General features: G+C 33.9%; 1 protein-coding gene across 12 annotated transcripts in view; it reads left to right on the forward strand.

Annotated features, from left to right (window-relative positions):
* Positions 1-16,820, forward strand: part of LOC145268612 (uncharacterized) — a 746,770-nt gene that overhangs the window by 414,512 nt on the left and 315,438 nt on the right. For all 12 annotated transcript variants that reach the window (XM_080124076.1, XM_080124069.1, XM_080124074.1 and 9 more), the window contains one exon: positions 7,825-8,071. In XM_080124076.1, coding sequence (XP_079980202.1) covers positions 7,825-8,071 — 247 coding nt within the window. The remainder of the gene's footprint in view (positions 1-7,824; positions 8,072-16,820) is intronic.

The following is a 16,820-nucleotide window of genomic DNA, read 5'->3' on the forward strand; positions in this document are numbered from 1 at the left end:
GGGTGGGGAAGTGTCTTGATGACCATCTTGGTCAAATAGTCTGTGATAAGAATGGAGTTCTCTGAGCATTCTTCGTACAAACTTTGCGCAAATCTTCCGCATCTTCAGTTCCTCATGAATAATCGTGTGTACAGTTCCTCCACTGACATCAAACTCTGAACTCATTGTCTCTATAGACACACCACGGTCCTCATCCATGAAATTCTTTATTTGGCCAAGAAACTCTAGTGTTCTGACTTCCTTACTCCTCACAGACTCCTTGCTTTCTTTGAATCTCTTATGCCGCTCAAAAACTGATGCTCGATTCATGCAAGATGGTCCAAAAGCAGTCTGAAGTATTCGATACGTTTCTGTAGCATTTTTTTTTTTTTTTCAAATTGAAAACAGAATTTTATTGCATATCATTCTTCTAAAATGTCCTCACGTTCAAATTGCATTTTTGAAATTTACCAGTTGTGACAATCAGGCTTTAGTAGGGTGTATTCCAATTCCTGCTGTTCAGTTGAACCTGGAACTATAAAAATTGGCCAATCATCTCATAAGATGCATTGCAATAGCGAATTTTCAAGAGTTTACAACAATTTTAAATGTCTTTACAAAAAGTCTGGAAACTTATTTAAGGCACCTTGTGTGTGTGTGTGTGTGTGTATATATATATATATATATATATATATATTATATAATATATCTCCTCCGAAATTAAAAGTAGCAGAGCAGCGCCAGGGGCCTTAAATGATTGTATTTTTTACGGACGGTTTTTTTTATGGGTCTTTAGCTGGTTACAATAGTTTTTAAGGGGTCAAAAAGGTGTCAAAATTTTAAAAAAATCGTTAAACATTTTGTACATTCAACTTAGTTTATTTTTAATTTTTAATCAGTTCATATGTGTGTCACGTTGGTACAGTGGTAACGTCACCAGCTTTGAATGCTACAGTTTCAGTTTCGATTCTAGCTGATGGCACCCAGATACTTTTATGTTTTTTTTTACTTTTGAAATCACAACTCTATAAATTATATATACGAAACCTGGACAAATTAAAATATCATATTTAAGCGTACTTTACGACCAAGCAAAACCGGCCCCCCTCCCCCTGCTGGTATATATATCTCAATGCGTTTGTAATGTTTTTGTGTTCTGCCTAGAGAGACATGTTAAAGAATCTACATAAAATTTCAAAGCGTATTATGTAACATTTGCAAGGAAAGACAATGGAAGTGGTTCCTGGATATGCAAGTCCACCCCTAACAGGCCTATTATGCATATAATCTCCTTAAAAATTCAAATATATCCCATTTTTATGAAATAAATGTGACTGGAGACTGCTTATGAGTATAACATTCCCAAGAAACTTTCTTTGTGGGGAGGGGGGAACTGACACCCCCAAACTCAGGGGTGAATATCACACCAGGTATGAAAGCATGAAGGCAAGAATGGTTAAAAGAAGGGGCCACATCATCATCATCATCATCATCATCATCATCATCACGTTCATTTTACATGCTGGCATGTGTTAAACAGCTTTTAGAAATTAACTTCAAAACTGACCTATCTCTGGCCAGGTCTTTATTTATCCCTCTTTCTTTAAAGACTAGTTTTATCGCCTCCTTCAACGTTTTCCTGCACCTTATGACCTGCTACCTTAACTGTTCTACATCTACTAAATTAAGAACTTTTATCAATTCTTTCAACGTGACCATACCATCAAGGTCTCCTGTTCTGCACACATCTCCCTATACTGACCGGATTTAATTTTCCTCTGAAGTCATCAAATCTAACCCTAAACTGACCTTTATTATACATCATTTGTATCATTCTCATATAATGTTCTCTCCATGCAATGCATATCCACAACCCCAACTGACCAGGTTTCACTTCCTTTGCATCATCACAATACCAATGCATACGCATGCCTAATCATAAACTCTTCTCGTGGTTGATAATGGTAACGCTCTGCTGGTTAGTAATGACAGAAATTCTCTGAAAGTAATGCATCCTAACTTTTACAATCGCACTCGCACCTGCTCTACCCGTATCACAAACATAACAAAATTTCTCCAACCTCTGCCATCTGTCTCTCTCCCTCCTCCGCTCCAAACTTTGCCGTCTCACTCTCTCTGTCTAACATTTGTCTTTCTCTCTCTAATATTTCTTACTTTTTCTCACTCTCTCTCTATATATATATAACATTTCTCTCTATATATATAACATTCTCTCTCTCTTTCTCTCTATAACATTCTCTCTCTTTTTCTCTCTATAACATTCTCTCTCTTTTTCTCTCTATAACATTCTCTTTTTCTCTCTATAACATTCTCTCTCTTTCTCTCTATAACATTCTCTCTCTTTCTCTCTATAACATTCTCTCTCTTTCTCTCTATAACATTCTCTCTTTTTCTCTCTATAACATTCTCTCTCTCTCTTTCTCTCTATAACATTCTCTCTCTCTCTTTCTCTCTATAACATTCTCTCTCTCTTTCTCTCTATAACATTCTCTCTCTCTTTCTCTCTATAACATTCTCTCTCTCTCTTTCTCTCTATAACATTCTCTCTCTCTCTCTCTCTCTCTCTCTCTATAATATTCTCTCTCTATATATATATAATATTCTCTCTCTCTATAACATTCTCTCTCTCTATAACATTCTCTCTCTCTCTTTCTCTCTATAACATTCTCTCTCTCTTTCTTTGTCTCTATAACATTCTCTCTCTCTTTGTCTCTATAACATTCTCTCTCTCTTTGTCTCTATAACATTCTCTCTCTCTTTGTCTCTATAACATTCTCTCTCTCTTTGTCTCTATAACATATACTCTCTCTCTCTTTGTCTCTATAACATATACTCTCTCTCTCTTTGTCTCTATAACATATACTCTCTCTCTCTTTGTCTCTATAACATATACTCTCTCTCTCTTTGTCTCTATAACATATACTCTCTCTCTCTTTGTCTCTATAACATATACTCTCTCTCTCTTTGTCTCTATAACATATACTCTCTCTCTCTTTGTCTCTATAACATATACTCTCTCTCTCTTTGTCTCTATAACATATACTCTCTCTCTCTTTCTCTCTCTTTTTCTCTATAACATATACTCTCTCTCTCTCTCTTTTTCTCTATAACATATACTCTCTCTCTCTCTTTGTCTCTATAACATATACTCTCTCTCTCTCTCTTTGTCTCTATAACATATACTCTCTCTCTCTCTTTGTCTCTATAACATATACTCTCTCTCTCTCTTTGTCTCTATAACATATACTCTCTCTCTCTCTCTCTCTCTTTTTCTCTATAACATATACTCTCTCTCTCTTTTTCTCTATAACATATACTCTCTCTCTCTCTTTGTCTCTATAACATATACTCTCTCTCTCTCTTTGTCTCTATAACATATACTCTCTCTCTCTCTTTGTCTCTATAACATATACTCTCTCTCTCTCTTTGTCTCTATAACATATACTCTCTCTCTCTCTTTGTCTCTATAACATATACTCTCTCTCTCTCTTTGTCTCTATAACATATACTCTCTCTCTCTCTCTCTCTTTGTCTCTATAACATATACTCTCTCTCTCTCTCTTTGTCTCTATAACATACTCTCTCTCTCACTTTGTCTCTATAACATATACTCTCTCTCTCTCTTTGTCTCTATAACATATACTCTCTCTCCCTTTGTCTCTATAACATATACTCTCTCTCTCTTTGTCTCTATAACATATACTCTCTCTCTTTGTCTCTATAACATATACTCTCTCTCTCTCTTTGTCTCTATAACATATACTCTCTCTCACTTTGTCTCTATAACATATACTCTCTCTCTCTCTTTATCTCTATAACATATACTCTCTCTCTCTCTTTATCTCTATAACATATACTCTCTCTCTCTTTCTCTCTCTTTGTCTCTATAACATATACTCTCTCTCTCTCTCTTTGTCTCTATAACATATACTCTCTCTCTCTTTGTCTCTATAACATATACTCTCTCTCTCTCTCTTTGTCTCTATAACATATACTCTCTCTCTCTTTGTCTCTATAACATATACTCTCTCTCTCTTTGTCTCTATAACATATGCTCTCTCTTTGTCTCTATAACATATACTCTCTCTTTGTCTCTATAACATATACTCTCTCTCTCTCTCTTTGTCTCTATAACATATATTCTCTCTCTCTCTTTGTCTCTATAACATATACTCTCTCTCTCTTTGTCTCTATAACATATACTCTCTCTCTCTCTCTCTTTGTCTCTATAACATATACTCTCTCTCTCTTTGTCTCTATAACATATACTCTCTCTCTCTCTTTGTCTCTATAACATATACTCTCTCTCTCTCTTTGTCTCTATAACATATACTCTCTCTCTCTCTTTGTCTCTATAACATATACTCTCTCTCTTTGTCTCTATAACATATACTCTCTCTCTCTCTCTCTCTCTCTTTGTCTCTATAACATATACTCTCTCTCTCTCTTTGTCTCTATAACATATACTCTCTCTCTCTTTGTCTCTATAACATATACTCTCTCTCTTTCTCTCTATAACATATACTCTCTCTCTCTTTCTCTCTCTTTGTCTCTATAACATATACTCTCTATCTCTCTCTATTTCACTATTAACTCCCATGCCACTCTCTCTCTCTCTCTCTCTCTCTCTCTCTCTCATTAATATTTTCTTTGGTTTTCTCTTTTACAATCAGCTCATATGCCATCCTCTCTTTCTCTAACCTCGATTCCTTCCCCTCAAATCTGAGCATTAAACTACACGTAACGACACTCCTCGATTTCGAAACATAAAAAAAAAAAAAAATACACAAAAAGCAACTTATCTTTTGCTTCTTTAACGGATTCTTTCTTGCGTTGTGTTTACAAAAGGTCCGGCCGAAAATCCATACAAATGGGCTCTGTCTAATTCGCTTCCCCAGATTGGATTACAACCCATTTCGGTTAAGTGACCCAATTTGCCCACTTCCTTGGAGGCCATCAATTACTGCCGGCTCGATGATTTCTCAAAAGGAAACCTCTTGGAAGATGGTATTAGTATGTCGTCTTGGTACACACACACACACACACACACACACACACACACACACACACACACACACACACACACACACACACACACACACACACACACACACAGATATAGATATGCATAATGGCTGTGTAGATGTTTCCGAAATGTAAATCCAATGAAGAGTGCTCAATGGAGGACAGAGCTGGTATATAGTCTGTTTATTATGCAAACATTATTGGTTACATATGTTCATACATGTTCCAGTTGAATCCCAATTCAAAGAGACCACTTCATCGGACCACAAAAGGAGCGATATTGAAACGAGAGTCAAGATTACATTCGTTTTTTGTAAGATATTCGGGTGTGGTTTACTTATTATTAATGTATTATAGTTCATTTGTTAACTAAGATATTGGGAGTGAGGGGTTATGAATTGTAGTCGCCTGACTAAAGGTGTTTTGTTTGCCTCGGTTAACTTCACTTTCTGTACACTACTGGAAGTTAATCGAGGTGAACAAAACACCTTTGGTTGAATGGAAAATACTTAGCTAGGCTAAAACATGTTATTTATGTTTAATGGAGAAACATGAGATTATTAGCTTTGAATAAGATGTTAAAAACGAATAGCAATCCTCTCATAGTAGTAATACTACAATTCATGACCCCTCAATCCCAATATCTTAATTAGTTAATAAGCATAAGGATACAAAGCAGTCCCGAAACACCACAAATTAATAACTATACTTACTAATCTACAATATTTTAATGGTGAATGCTCTGATGTCGGGGGTATTTACGTCGAGGGGGTACAAGTGCTTGCAGTTCGTCAGAGCAAGCACCGTTAAAGTACAGGCAGAGGGATGCAACATTTCGTCGATGGGACAGAGGCTGAAGCTTAGATGACAGTTCGGGACCTATTAGGTTGGCGACTGTCTTTTGAACCTTGTCTAGGAGCGAGAGACTAGTAGCAGATGCATGCAGATGTTTGAGAAAGCCAGCTCCCCACAAAAAGGGGGAGCTCTAGCAATGTCCAAATGAATTGCAATTGTCTGATATGAAGGGTTTCCCCCCACATTGATCAAAGCTAATTGCCTTTCTGGACGTCCCGGCCGGAAGGCCAGGCGAATATGTTTGCGTTCGATTAGTTTTGCTTTATTTATACGAAAAAGACAAACAAACACTGGAAATAGGGATTTAAAAAAAAAGTTGAACAGTTATCGTACGTGCCGAGCGCGCATCGATTAATAGCAAAAAGAATTTTGTTACTACGCGTTTACTCATAGAGGGCAAGGTTAAGCAAATGCCAGGATATGATAATGAGTTAATGTAGTGTCAGAATATATCTGGTTATTACGGTTTATCTCCAATATCTTTATTGGAGTCTGATATATTTTGATTGTATGGAAGCCGGTGCAAATGGAAACCCCATAATATCATTATATCATCTTTAGACAGAACAGATACTACCCTCGGATCCTAGCCAAAACCCCAAGAAGGTATATTTTAGTTTCGCATATCATTTCTTTTTATTTAAATTTTTGTTTTTTTACATTGCCTTTTTGATGATCAGGAGATCCTATTTACTAAAAAAGAAAATTCACTTCCTGCAAGTAAAAAAAAAAAAAAAAAAAAATACTCAAACTGAGATCGAAACCAAAACCTACTGACAGTGAGGCAAGTACGATAACCATTATGCCAGCTTGACATGTTCTTTAAAAAGTGTTTTCAAACCTACTTGTCCTTAACATAAGGAAACTGTTATGGTAAACCATTCACGCATGCGCATTTGCGAAGCAGTTCACAAACAGATAAAAATCCGTTGACCCCCCCCCAAGTATCCATTTTTCAATTTTTACCCCTTTAGCAGCCCTCCCCCCCTCCCCCATCGAATAATCTAGAAACCGTGACACAAGTTGAAGGTACTACGCAATTAATATATAGATACTATAAAACATGATAACAATACTCCATACATAGTTTGATTGGAGATTTGTAGAGATAGAAGATCGCCTCAGGTTTTTTTTAAAAAGAAATCTAAGTGACATGAAAATATACGTATTCTACGATAGGAATAAGAAACTTAAAAATAAAAATCTAGCTGACCCGGTTCGTCGCTGCCCACATTCTATTTTTTTTATGGAGAAAACAAATAATTTGTTTATTTTCTGACTAAATACTACAGGCCGCCCGGCGTTGCCCGATCGCAAAATACACGTAAATATTATATTTTAATTAATACAGTATTCTTATCTTTACAATTATATAAATGCAACTTTATCTGTGTAAGTTCGTTCTGTATAGACTCCGAAATCGCTGAACGTATTGTCTTTAAAGTTTACAGAACTTTAGTGTATAAGTCTGGGAGTGATCTTAGTTAAGTTTTGTCTCAGAATACCCCCGATAATTATTGATAATCGAAACTGTTATTTTTTAGTTTATCTATCATCGGTAAAACTATTTTTTTCCATGTTGTTGCTTAGCAACAATGATAGAAAAACAGGTCGTGAAAATTCTACCGTGGGTAAGTTGATAGCGTTTTTTTTTTTTTTTGTTTTTTTTGCAAACAATAAAAAGAATATACTGTTGTCCTTATCACTTTCTATTTTCCTTTTTAATAAATAGTATCTCCCGATCGAATAATTTATAATCTGGAAAGCGTGACACACATACATACCTTAAAGTTACTACGGTATTAATATATAAATAACTTAATACTTGTGGATAAAACTGTTTTTTTTCCGTACTAATTGACCTGTACCAATTGACCCACATAGATTAAGACTTAATCAAGTTTTTCTGCCAATCCACATTCTTCCACATCTTTTTCATTTCAGCCAATCACGACTGAAGAAATGGAGAACGTATTTCGGATTTCTCCTCTCGCCATGAGTCTTGTCAAGCCGCCAGATCCTGAAATCTTAAAGGGTCTCCCTTTGAATGCTCAAAGGGAGCTGACTGCTCAGTACGCAGAGGCAACCCTCTCTCAACATGGATCCAGAGCTAGCTCACGACCAGGATCGCAATGTGGATCACGGAGGGGGTCAATTGAAGAATCTGAAGATAGCAAGGAGGAAACTAAAGGTTAGTGATCCCCCTTTTTTTTTATATATATTATTAGTTTTTGTAATGTATTATTTTTTTTATTTCTAAACAATTTATTGATATTTCTGGACTATTATTTAGTAGTTTTTTTCTTAGATAATTGTGTATCTGATAATTTTTATGATTGCTAATGCCAAACTTTTTAATCTTTTGAAACAAATAAAATTCTGTTATATAAAAGGCACTTGCCTCTGTGTGCGTGTGTGGATAAGTCGGAAACTACATAAGTCACACCCACAAAGTTGATATTGTTTTTCAGTATTGTCTCAGACGGAATATGGATATAATTATTTTTTGTAATATTCATTGGGGTGGGGGTCAACAAGAACAAAAGTAGTTGTAGAGGTTAACATTAGAAGCATTTTTTTGAGGGGTGGGGGAGTCAGAATTTTTTTTTTTTTTTTTTTTGTATTCATCGGATTCATCTATCCTCTTATTTTGGATGTTCTCACAGCGTTACGTTGTTGAATATTAGGGGTATCGCTGAATTATCTGAGCCAGAAGATTATTGTTATCATGTAGATTGAATTAGATTTGTTTTAAAGAGAAAAATGCAATTCAAGGACAAATACGGTTAAATGACCTTTTAGGAATTTAACTTGACTAGATTCTATAAACGAGAATAACGTCAATGAGAGTTCATATAGAAACGTTGTTTTAATTTGAATCAAATAAAATACGCATCAAATGCGCTTGAAAGCCAAACCACAACGTAATATTAGGAAAATAAACAAATATTTTACTTGTTTGAAATTTATAACACAAATATATTTCAGAGGTATACTCCATCTTCAGTGTGTTGTTTTGTTTGTTTTTTTTTTCTTCTTCCTTGCCATCTTGTAAAGTTTGAGAAAGAAGTCTGTTTGTATAGAGCCATGTGTTGTATCTTGCTCCAAATTTACAACATGACAAGGAAGAAGAAAAGAAAAAAAAAGAAACAAAACAACACGCTGAAGATGGAGTATACCTCCGAAATATATTTGTGATAAATTTCAAATAAGTAAAATATTTGTTTATTTTTCTAATATTATGTTGTGATTTGGTTTTCAAGTGCAGATTTCAGATGCGTATTTTATTTTATTCAAATTAAAACAACGTTTCTATTGAACCCTCATTCTTGATGAAAAATTAGTTTTAATAGAAAAGAATGTTAGAACATAAACAAAATAAAGGTAGATGATTTTGTTTATGTCTTTGGTCACGTGGAGTTAATGACAAGGCATATTGTCACTTGTAATATTGGGACCATCTCTTACAGGAGGTTTTGATAGGTTGAGCAGCAACATATTTGCTCACATTACATTTAAACTTGAGCGAGTTAGTACAGTTAGAGAAGCAGGAAACAGGCAGGGAACTCCAAAATCTAGCAATCCGAGGGAAGAAATTAATAGAACAGAAAGTCTTTTGGCATCTAGGGACTTCGTCTGTATGTGGGATTTTTCTGTTTGTCAGGTTAGTCAGGAGTATGTACGTCAAGGGGTCACAAGTGATGTGAGTTCATCAGGGCGCATTCCATTAAAGTATTTGTAAAACAGGCACAAAGATGCAACATTGCAGTGATGGGACAGAGGTTGGAACTTGGCTGATAGTGTGGGACTGATTAGATTTCAGACTCTATTTTGAACCTGGCCTAAGAGTGAGAGACTACTGGTAGATTCACTAATTCGAATGGAACTAAAAAAAAAAAAAACCTTTATAAAAATTTCGAGTTGTATTAAATAATCCATTTTTGTAACGGATTGGTGCATGTGAGCATCGAAAATATATCTGTATTATTCTAAACAATTAAACTTATTATGGAATATATATTTTAGGCAACAGGGTGAGTAATGTGGGTACATTATTTATTGTGTAAGCTTTATCATTTAGGGAGGGATGACCGAAACCATACCATAACCTCCAAAGAAAGAAACAAAAATCAAAAACATTAAAATTTAAAACTAATGCATTCATTCAGAGCTTATACCCGTCCTGGGACGGGTATTCTACTAGTGTGTTCATTTATTATATAAATCTCACCTATCTGTTTAAATGTATACATGCATGCATGTATGTATGTATGTTTGTATATCTGTCTAAAACTTTCGATAGAGGAATTGGATTTTCACAAGATCGGTATCATTTTGAAGCTCGACCCTTCAGACAACAAATATCGAAAAATTGGCTAAAAACATTAATTCCTTCACCCTCAACTGGGCACTTTTCTACAGCGAGGGGTCACTTTTTTCACCAATATTTTCAAAAGTCATCTCTTTTCGATTGACTAGCCTTAATTAAATCTTTGCCACTTCCAATTTGGCAATGGACACAACAGCAAAGACGTCACTTTTTTTTCCACATTATTTTCCTCCTTCACGGTACAGTTTCGAACCTGCCTACCTGCCTACTATCACTTTTTTTTTTTTTTTTGCTCAACACACATCTCCAAACATCCGGGCAACGCCGGGCACCCATGCTAGTATATATATAAATATATAATTATTACTATAATTATTTTTAATATCTACAGACACTAGATTCAAATTCGACCACAAAGCCATCTCTGACTCCATTAGCAAGGAACAAACTGCCCGGCCAATGTTAACCACGGTGAGAATATAGTTGAAATTAACATTTTATATATCATAAATGTCATTCAACAAGGCCGAGAATGGTGATGTAATTTTAACGTCACGATCTGCGCACGTGAGCTTAAGTGACCGACTTATTTCATTTCAACGTAAAGTGCTCAACAATAAGAACCGAGTTCTTAAAGGAGCTCACATAATTATTACTATAATTATTTTTTTTAATACCTACAGACACTAGTGTTTCATCCTTTCGGAAATCATCAGTGCAGGGAATAACGATTACAGACGATCGGGAGATTTGGACCTGGCCACGAAGTCATCTCTGACTCCATTAACAAATGGCAAACCTACACGGCCAACGTTAACCGCGGGAAATACAAATTGAATTATGACAAAACAGCTTTATTCCAAATTCCAAGATGTTGTTATAACATATATTATAATATGTTATATTAAAGCATCCAACTCCTGACAGTATCTGTTTCGTAGTGCAGGAACAATCATCTAATTATTATGTTAATTATGAATATTGCCAGCAACAACAATTCAGAAAAGTATGAACATTTTTACTTTAAATAGAAAATAAAAATGGTATGATTACATTAATCCGAAAAAAATCGGAAGAATATTTGCATCGTGGGTTATGATATTAGATCCATTTTTTTTTATATTTTATTTGTTCGATGCAAAGCGCACAATAAAATAAAAGATACCTCCAGAGCCCTACTAACACGACGTTTCTCTCCCCTGTTTCTTAGTGAGGAAATAATAAAATAATAAATTCCGGAGTTAACGTTTTTCAAATTCAAAAAAAAAAAAAAAGCCGAGAATGAACATGTGATGCGAGTTCTTAAACGAGCTGACATAATTATTACTATAATTATTTTTTTTAATACCTACAGACACTAGTGTTTCATCCTTTCAGGAATCATAAGTGCTGAGAGTAACGATTACCACCGGTCGGGAGATTCAAACTCAGCCACGAAGCTAAAAATAAAATTAAAAAAAAAAATGTGTCGGCAAATAAAAGAATCTTGAATTGGAAAATCAAAGAATAGACAAATATACTGCTTTAGAATTTTCCAATTCAAGATGTTTTTATTTGCAGACACCATTTTTTTTTTTTTTTTAATTTCATATTTTTTTTTTTGGCTTTATATTTATTAGTGATGGGACAATTCCAATATTTTTCCAGATTCCGATGCAGTTACCGATTCCGTACTAAATTCCCGATTCTTTATAAATCTCTAAATATTTAACTATAAGATTGTCATCTTCCTCAATTTTCGTAAAAAAAAAACACGTTAAATATGCAGATATTTTCCTAAACGTAAAATTAACACTTGCGGACGATGATCTATCGATTTTAGCTTCACTGGTATTTTTAAAATCAATAAATATTTATATTTTATCATTATTACCAGCAATGGAAGATTTTGGTTTAAACAAAATCAAATAAAAAAGACAAAAGAATCGTTTTGGCATCAGAAAATAGGCATCAATTTTTCTGATTCTGATACCCCAAATGTTCCGATTTTTCTGATTCCCGATTCCGATTAATCGTCCCAACACTACAAAAAAAAAAAAAAAAAAAAAAAAAAGAAACTAACACAATGAGGATGGATTTTTTGCTTTTACTTCCGAGGAAAGAAAAAAAAAAAAAGACCAACAAAATTCAGGAACTCTTTTTTTCTGACAAGTTATTTTTAAACCCGAAATTAATTAAAAATAAAATAAAATTCTTTTTCCGCATCTAAAAGTGTGTTCTAAGACAGTTTTTCTGTTTATTCTTTAATTTTCCAATTCAAGTTGCTTTTATTTGCCGACACCTATTTTTTTTTTTTTTCTATTTCATAGAAAAAGTATACTTTTAATATCAATGTCAGTGCGGCAAAATATTCAACTTATATATATATATAATCTGGTATTGGTTGTCCCAAGGTCACTTTTCAATTTCCCATGCTACAAGAGACAATTAAAACTGCCTTTAAATTCTAGATACTACAATGCGGACATGTTTAGAGTCTGCACGTGTGTGAGAAAGTGCAAGAATAGGTATTAATCTCTTTCTTCCGTGAATATTTTTTTGTTGTTATTGTTATTTTTGCCTTAACAAACACAAAAGCAATATTTGGCAGCTCGGATAACAATTATTTACGATTTCAAAAATCTTTTTTCCAGCATAAACCTGCGCTCGAAATAGACAAACAGTATTAATCTAACCTTGGAAAATTGGAAACGATCATTGTTGTCACTGAGTCCAGTCTTGTTAGTTTATCGCCTGCACCGGACACTTTTAACATATCGCTCCAGGTTGCTCGTTTCCAAGTTTTCGTCTAAGTTCCATGTTTACGGATCATCTCCGATTAACTCCTCCGAGGTTTACTGTGGTCACCTTTTTTCTTCATCAATCAATGACCAGAATCCTGGTGTAAGGATGGAATTACCTATCACGATGAAATTCAAGCCAACAAATTCTCTACAAAACTAAATCGAGTGCTGATATTGTTCATTTTTTTATTTTTTTTTTATTATCCCTCAACTCCCCCCCCCCACCTACAAATGAGGGATTGGATCTAGTAATTCACTCGCGTTTGTCCGTTCATCTGTTCATTTGTTTGCCTTTTTCTCAATAAACACGCCTTGGATTTAAAAAAAAAAAAAAATTTGCACAAACATTAGTCATGGTGCAAGTAAATTTTTCACTCGTGGAGGGGAATTCCGCGTGCTCGGCTTGTTTTCATGTAAGTCTATCTAGTCCAGACAAGGCATGAAACCACTTGATGTAAGGATCTAATCTTCATACTAATAAAAAGGGAGAAGATAGAATCACTTTAAGAGAAACCAAGCCTGAAAGAAATCCCACCACCAGCGTTCAATCTCCTGGACTCCAAATAGGCTAACCAAAAAGTAAGCCGTTTAAGAACCCAATAAGAAAGGAGGGTTTACAAATGCGATTGACGAAAAACATGACAGTCGAGAGATACCGTGATGATTTATATTTTTACCCAACATAACAAGTTAACCATCATCACATCTGTTCAGTCTCAAAAGACAATGGATAACCCCTGTAAAGGCAACTGCACATGAAATTGTGAGGCAAGGGTTGCGCAATCCCCAACTACGCATCTTCTGACTCCTTTTGCTTGAGTCCAGTGGCAAGAAGTTGAGGACGACTGGAAACAATGCCGAGATAAGCGGAGAGCACATACAACACCTGGAATTCCCAAATGGTCACCCATTTTAGTAGTGACCAGGCTCAGCGTTGCTTAACTTCGGTGATCTAACAGACCATAGCATTTTCGTAATTAGTCCTGGACATTCACTTTACCTTTTTCCCGTAAATAATCAAACTTATTTCATACCATTACTAGTTGCTCCCATCCCTGGTCCCCTCCTCATTCTAAAACATATCAAACCACAGTAAAATTTAAAAGAAAAAAAAAAAAAAATGCCCTTCCTTTCTTTTATGGCGCCACGCACAATGTCCTTGAAAAGGGTTTCTTTTAAATGGTTCCCCTCTTTGGAACACATTACCATAGAACTACTTCCCGACAAATTACAACATGGTCGGTTTGAAATCTATCTTCATTTTCAGTCCTCTCGTAATAGTCTTCATCGTTCAACTGGACACTCATTTTCTCTTGTTCCTTGATGTGCCTAGCATCAGAGAGAATTTCTGGAGACAAAACTTATTTGCGACGTTTTCCCGTCTGTGGAACACATTACATTGGTACTGTTCCCTGCAGACTACAACAAATCCAAAGTCAGCAGATGTGAAACATCTCATGTGTAATGAAACTTCATGACATCAATTTTGGTCGACAGTTGTTCCATCTCGTTAATATGCTTATCTCCTCAAGACGCTTTTGGCCTGGATAAATGGTGACTCCAAAAAGACAAAAAAAATAAACAACACAAATCGAACCCAATAATTTAATTGCTGTTTATAGACTAAATTTGCAGCTTTGACCACCAGCGTGCGCTTTGTTTCACCACGACGACAAAGGTGGACGGAAATCACCTCCTAATGGATTTATCTTCAAAGATTTTTTTTTTATTTTTGAATAATTTTTATCAAAGCTGTTTCCATATTTCATACTTTTTTTAATATTTTTTGTTAATCGGCGTAGTCATAGTTTGATAAAAATATATTTACGTAAGTTTATAGGTAGTATTGTTGGTTTCGAGTTTATAGGCAAAGCTGTCGGTCTATAGGCAATGCTATCGATCTAAAAGTTTATAGGCAACGCTATTGGTCTAAAAGTTTATAGGCAACGCTATTGGGCTAAAAGTTTATAGGCAACGCTATTGGGCTAAAAGTTTATAGGCAACACTACCGGTCTAAATGTTTTTGTTCTTCTTGTTTCTAATATATATATATATATATATATATATATATATATATATATATATATATATATATATATATATATATATAATCAGAATTCCATTTTTTTTTTATATGTAAGACATTTGCCATTCTTTACTTTTGGATTTCTCCAAAATATATCTTCGGATTCTGGGATGTTTATACTATGATATCCAATTAGTGGACCCTGGTGCCCACAAAATATTCTTTTATAGTTTGTAAAAAGCGACTAAAATACATCACAACCGCTATATAAAAAATAAAAAATAAATTAGTGACTTATAAAGAACAAAAAAAAAAATAAATAAATTAGTGACTTATAAAGAACAAAAAAATTAAAAAATAAATTAGTGACTTATAAAGAACAAAAAAAAAGAAGAAATATCGTATCATTACAGTCGAACTAACGCAGGAAGGACATTATTTTATTTAAATAATTTAATAGTAATACAATAGTAAAACAAAAAAACTAAACTCTGCAATTAAAAATGGGTCAAAATTTCAACAAACCAGCTCTAAATTTATCGTCTTGGATTCCAAGAAAAAAGAAAAAATCAATTCAATATTCACCGGAGCTTGGTAAGTATAACTTTATTTACTTGTACCTATTTACAATGCCTCCCCACGCAGAACAGAGTTAGACACCAGGGTCGGTTTTTAACGTGGAGAAAAGGTACAAAAATAAAATATTGTCTCAGTCGTGAACGATTTCTCCTCCACTGAAAGAGAACGAGAAATGGAAGTGCCGCATCTGAAGAAAAGATACTACACTTTTGTAGGTGTGAGATATATATTGAGTAAAACAATTTATGATTGTGAATTAAAAATCAGTTTCAAAAGGAACTGATTTTTAATTCACGATTATGAATCGTTTTACTCACTATTAATATAGCTCTAGTATACCTATACCTATTGCGCTTATTATATATCTGCAGTACTATGGGAACTGTTTTCTTTTAAAAGTATTAATACATCTACTAATACATTAAAATAAACTCTGCTTTTTAGACTCCAGGTCTAATTCCCTCTAAAAAAAAATATAAAACATTACATGTTGCGATAATTAATTGTGAAAATCTGAACATCTTGAAGTATTGGAATCAGAAAAATTATTGACTATTTTCCAATGCCAAAAACGATTCTTTTAATTTTTTGGCTTAATTTTCCATTGCTGGTACTTCGAACAAATAAAAAAATTTTTTTTTTTTATTTTCAACCATAAGTGAAACTCAAATCTATAAATTATCTCTTCACGAGTGAATTTTTTTTACATTTGTGAAAGTATATGTACATATTACATGATTTTTTACATTTGCAAAAGTATATGTACATATCACATGATTTTTTACATTTGCAAAAGTATATGTACATATCACATGATTTTTTACATTTGCAAAAGTATATGTACATATTACATGATGTTTTACATTTGCAAAAGTATATGTACATATTACATGATGTTTTACATTTGCAAAAGTATATGTACATATTACATGATTTTTTACATTTGCAAAAGTATATGTACATATTACATGATGTTTTATATTTGCAAAAGTATATGTACATATTACATGATTTTTACATTTGCAAAAGTATATGTACATATTACATGATTTTTTACATTTGCAAAAGTATATGTACATATTACATGATGTTTTACATTTGCAAAAGTATATGTACATATTACATGATGTTTTACATTTGCAAAAGTATGTGTACATATTATCTGATTTTTTACATTTGCAAAAGTATATGTACATATTACATGATGTTTTACATTTGCAAA

Source organism: Euprymna scolopes, chromosome 44 (genome assembly GCF_053919585.1).
Source record: "Euprymna scolopes isolate OS-2025 chromosome 44, ASM5391958v1, whole genome shotgun sequence".
NCBI classification, from domain to species: Eukaryota; Metazoa; Mollusca; class Cephalopoda; order Sepiida; family Sepiolidae; genus Euprymna; species Euprymna scolopes.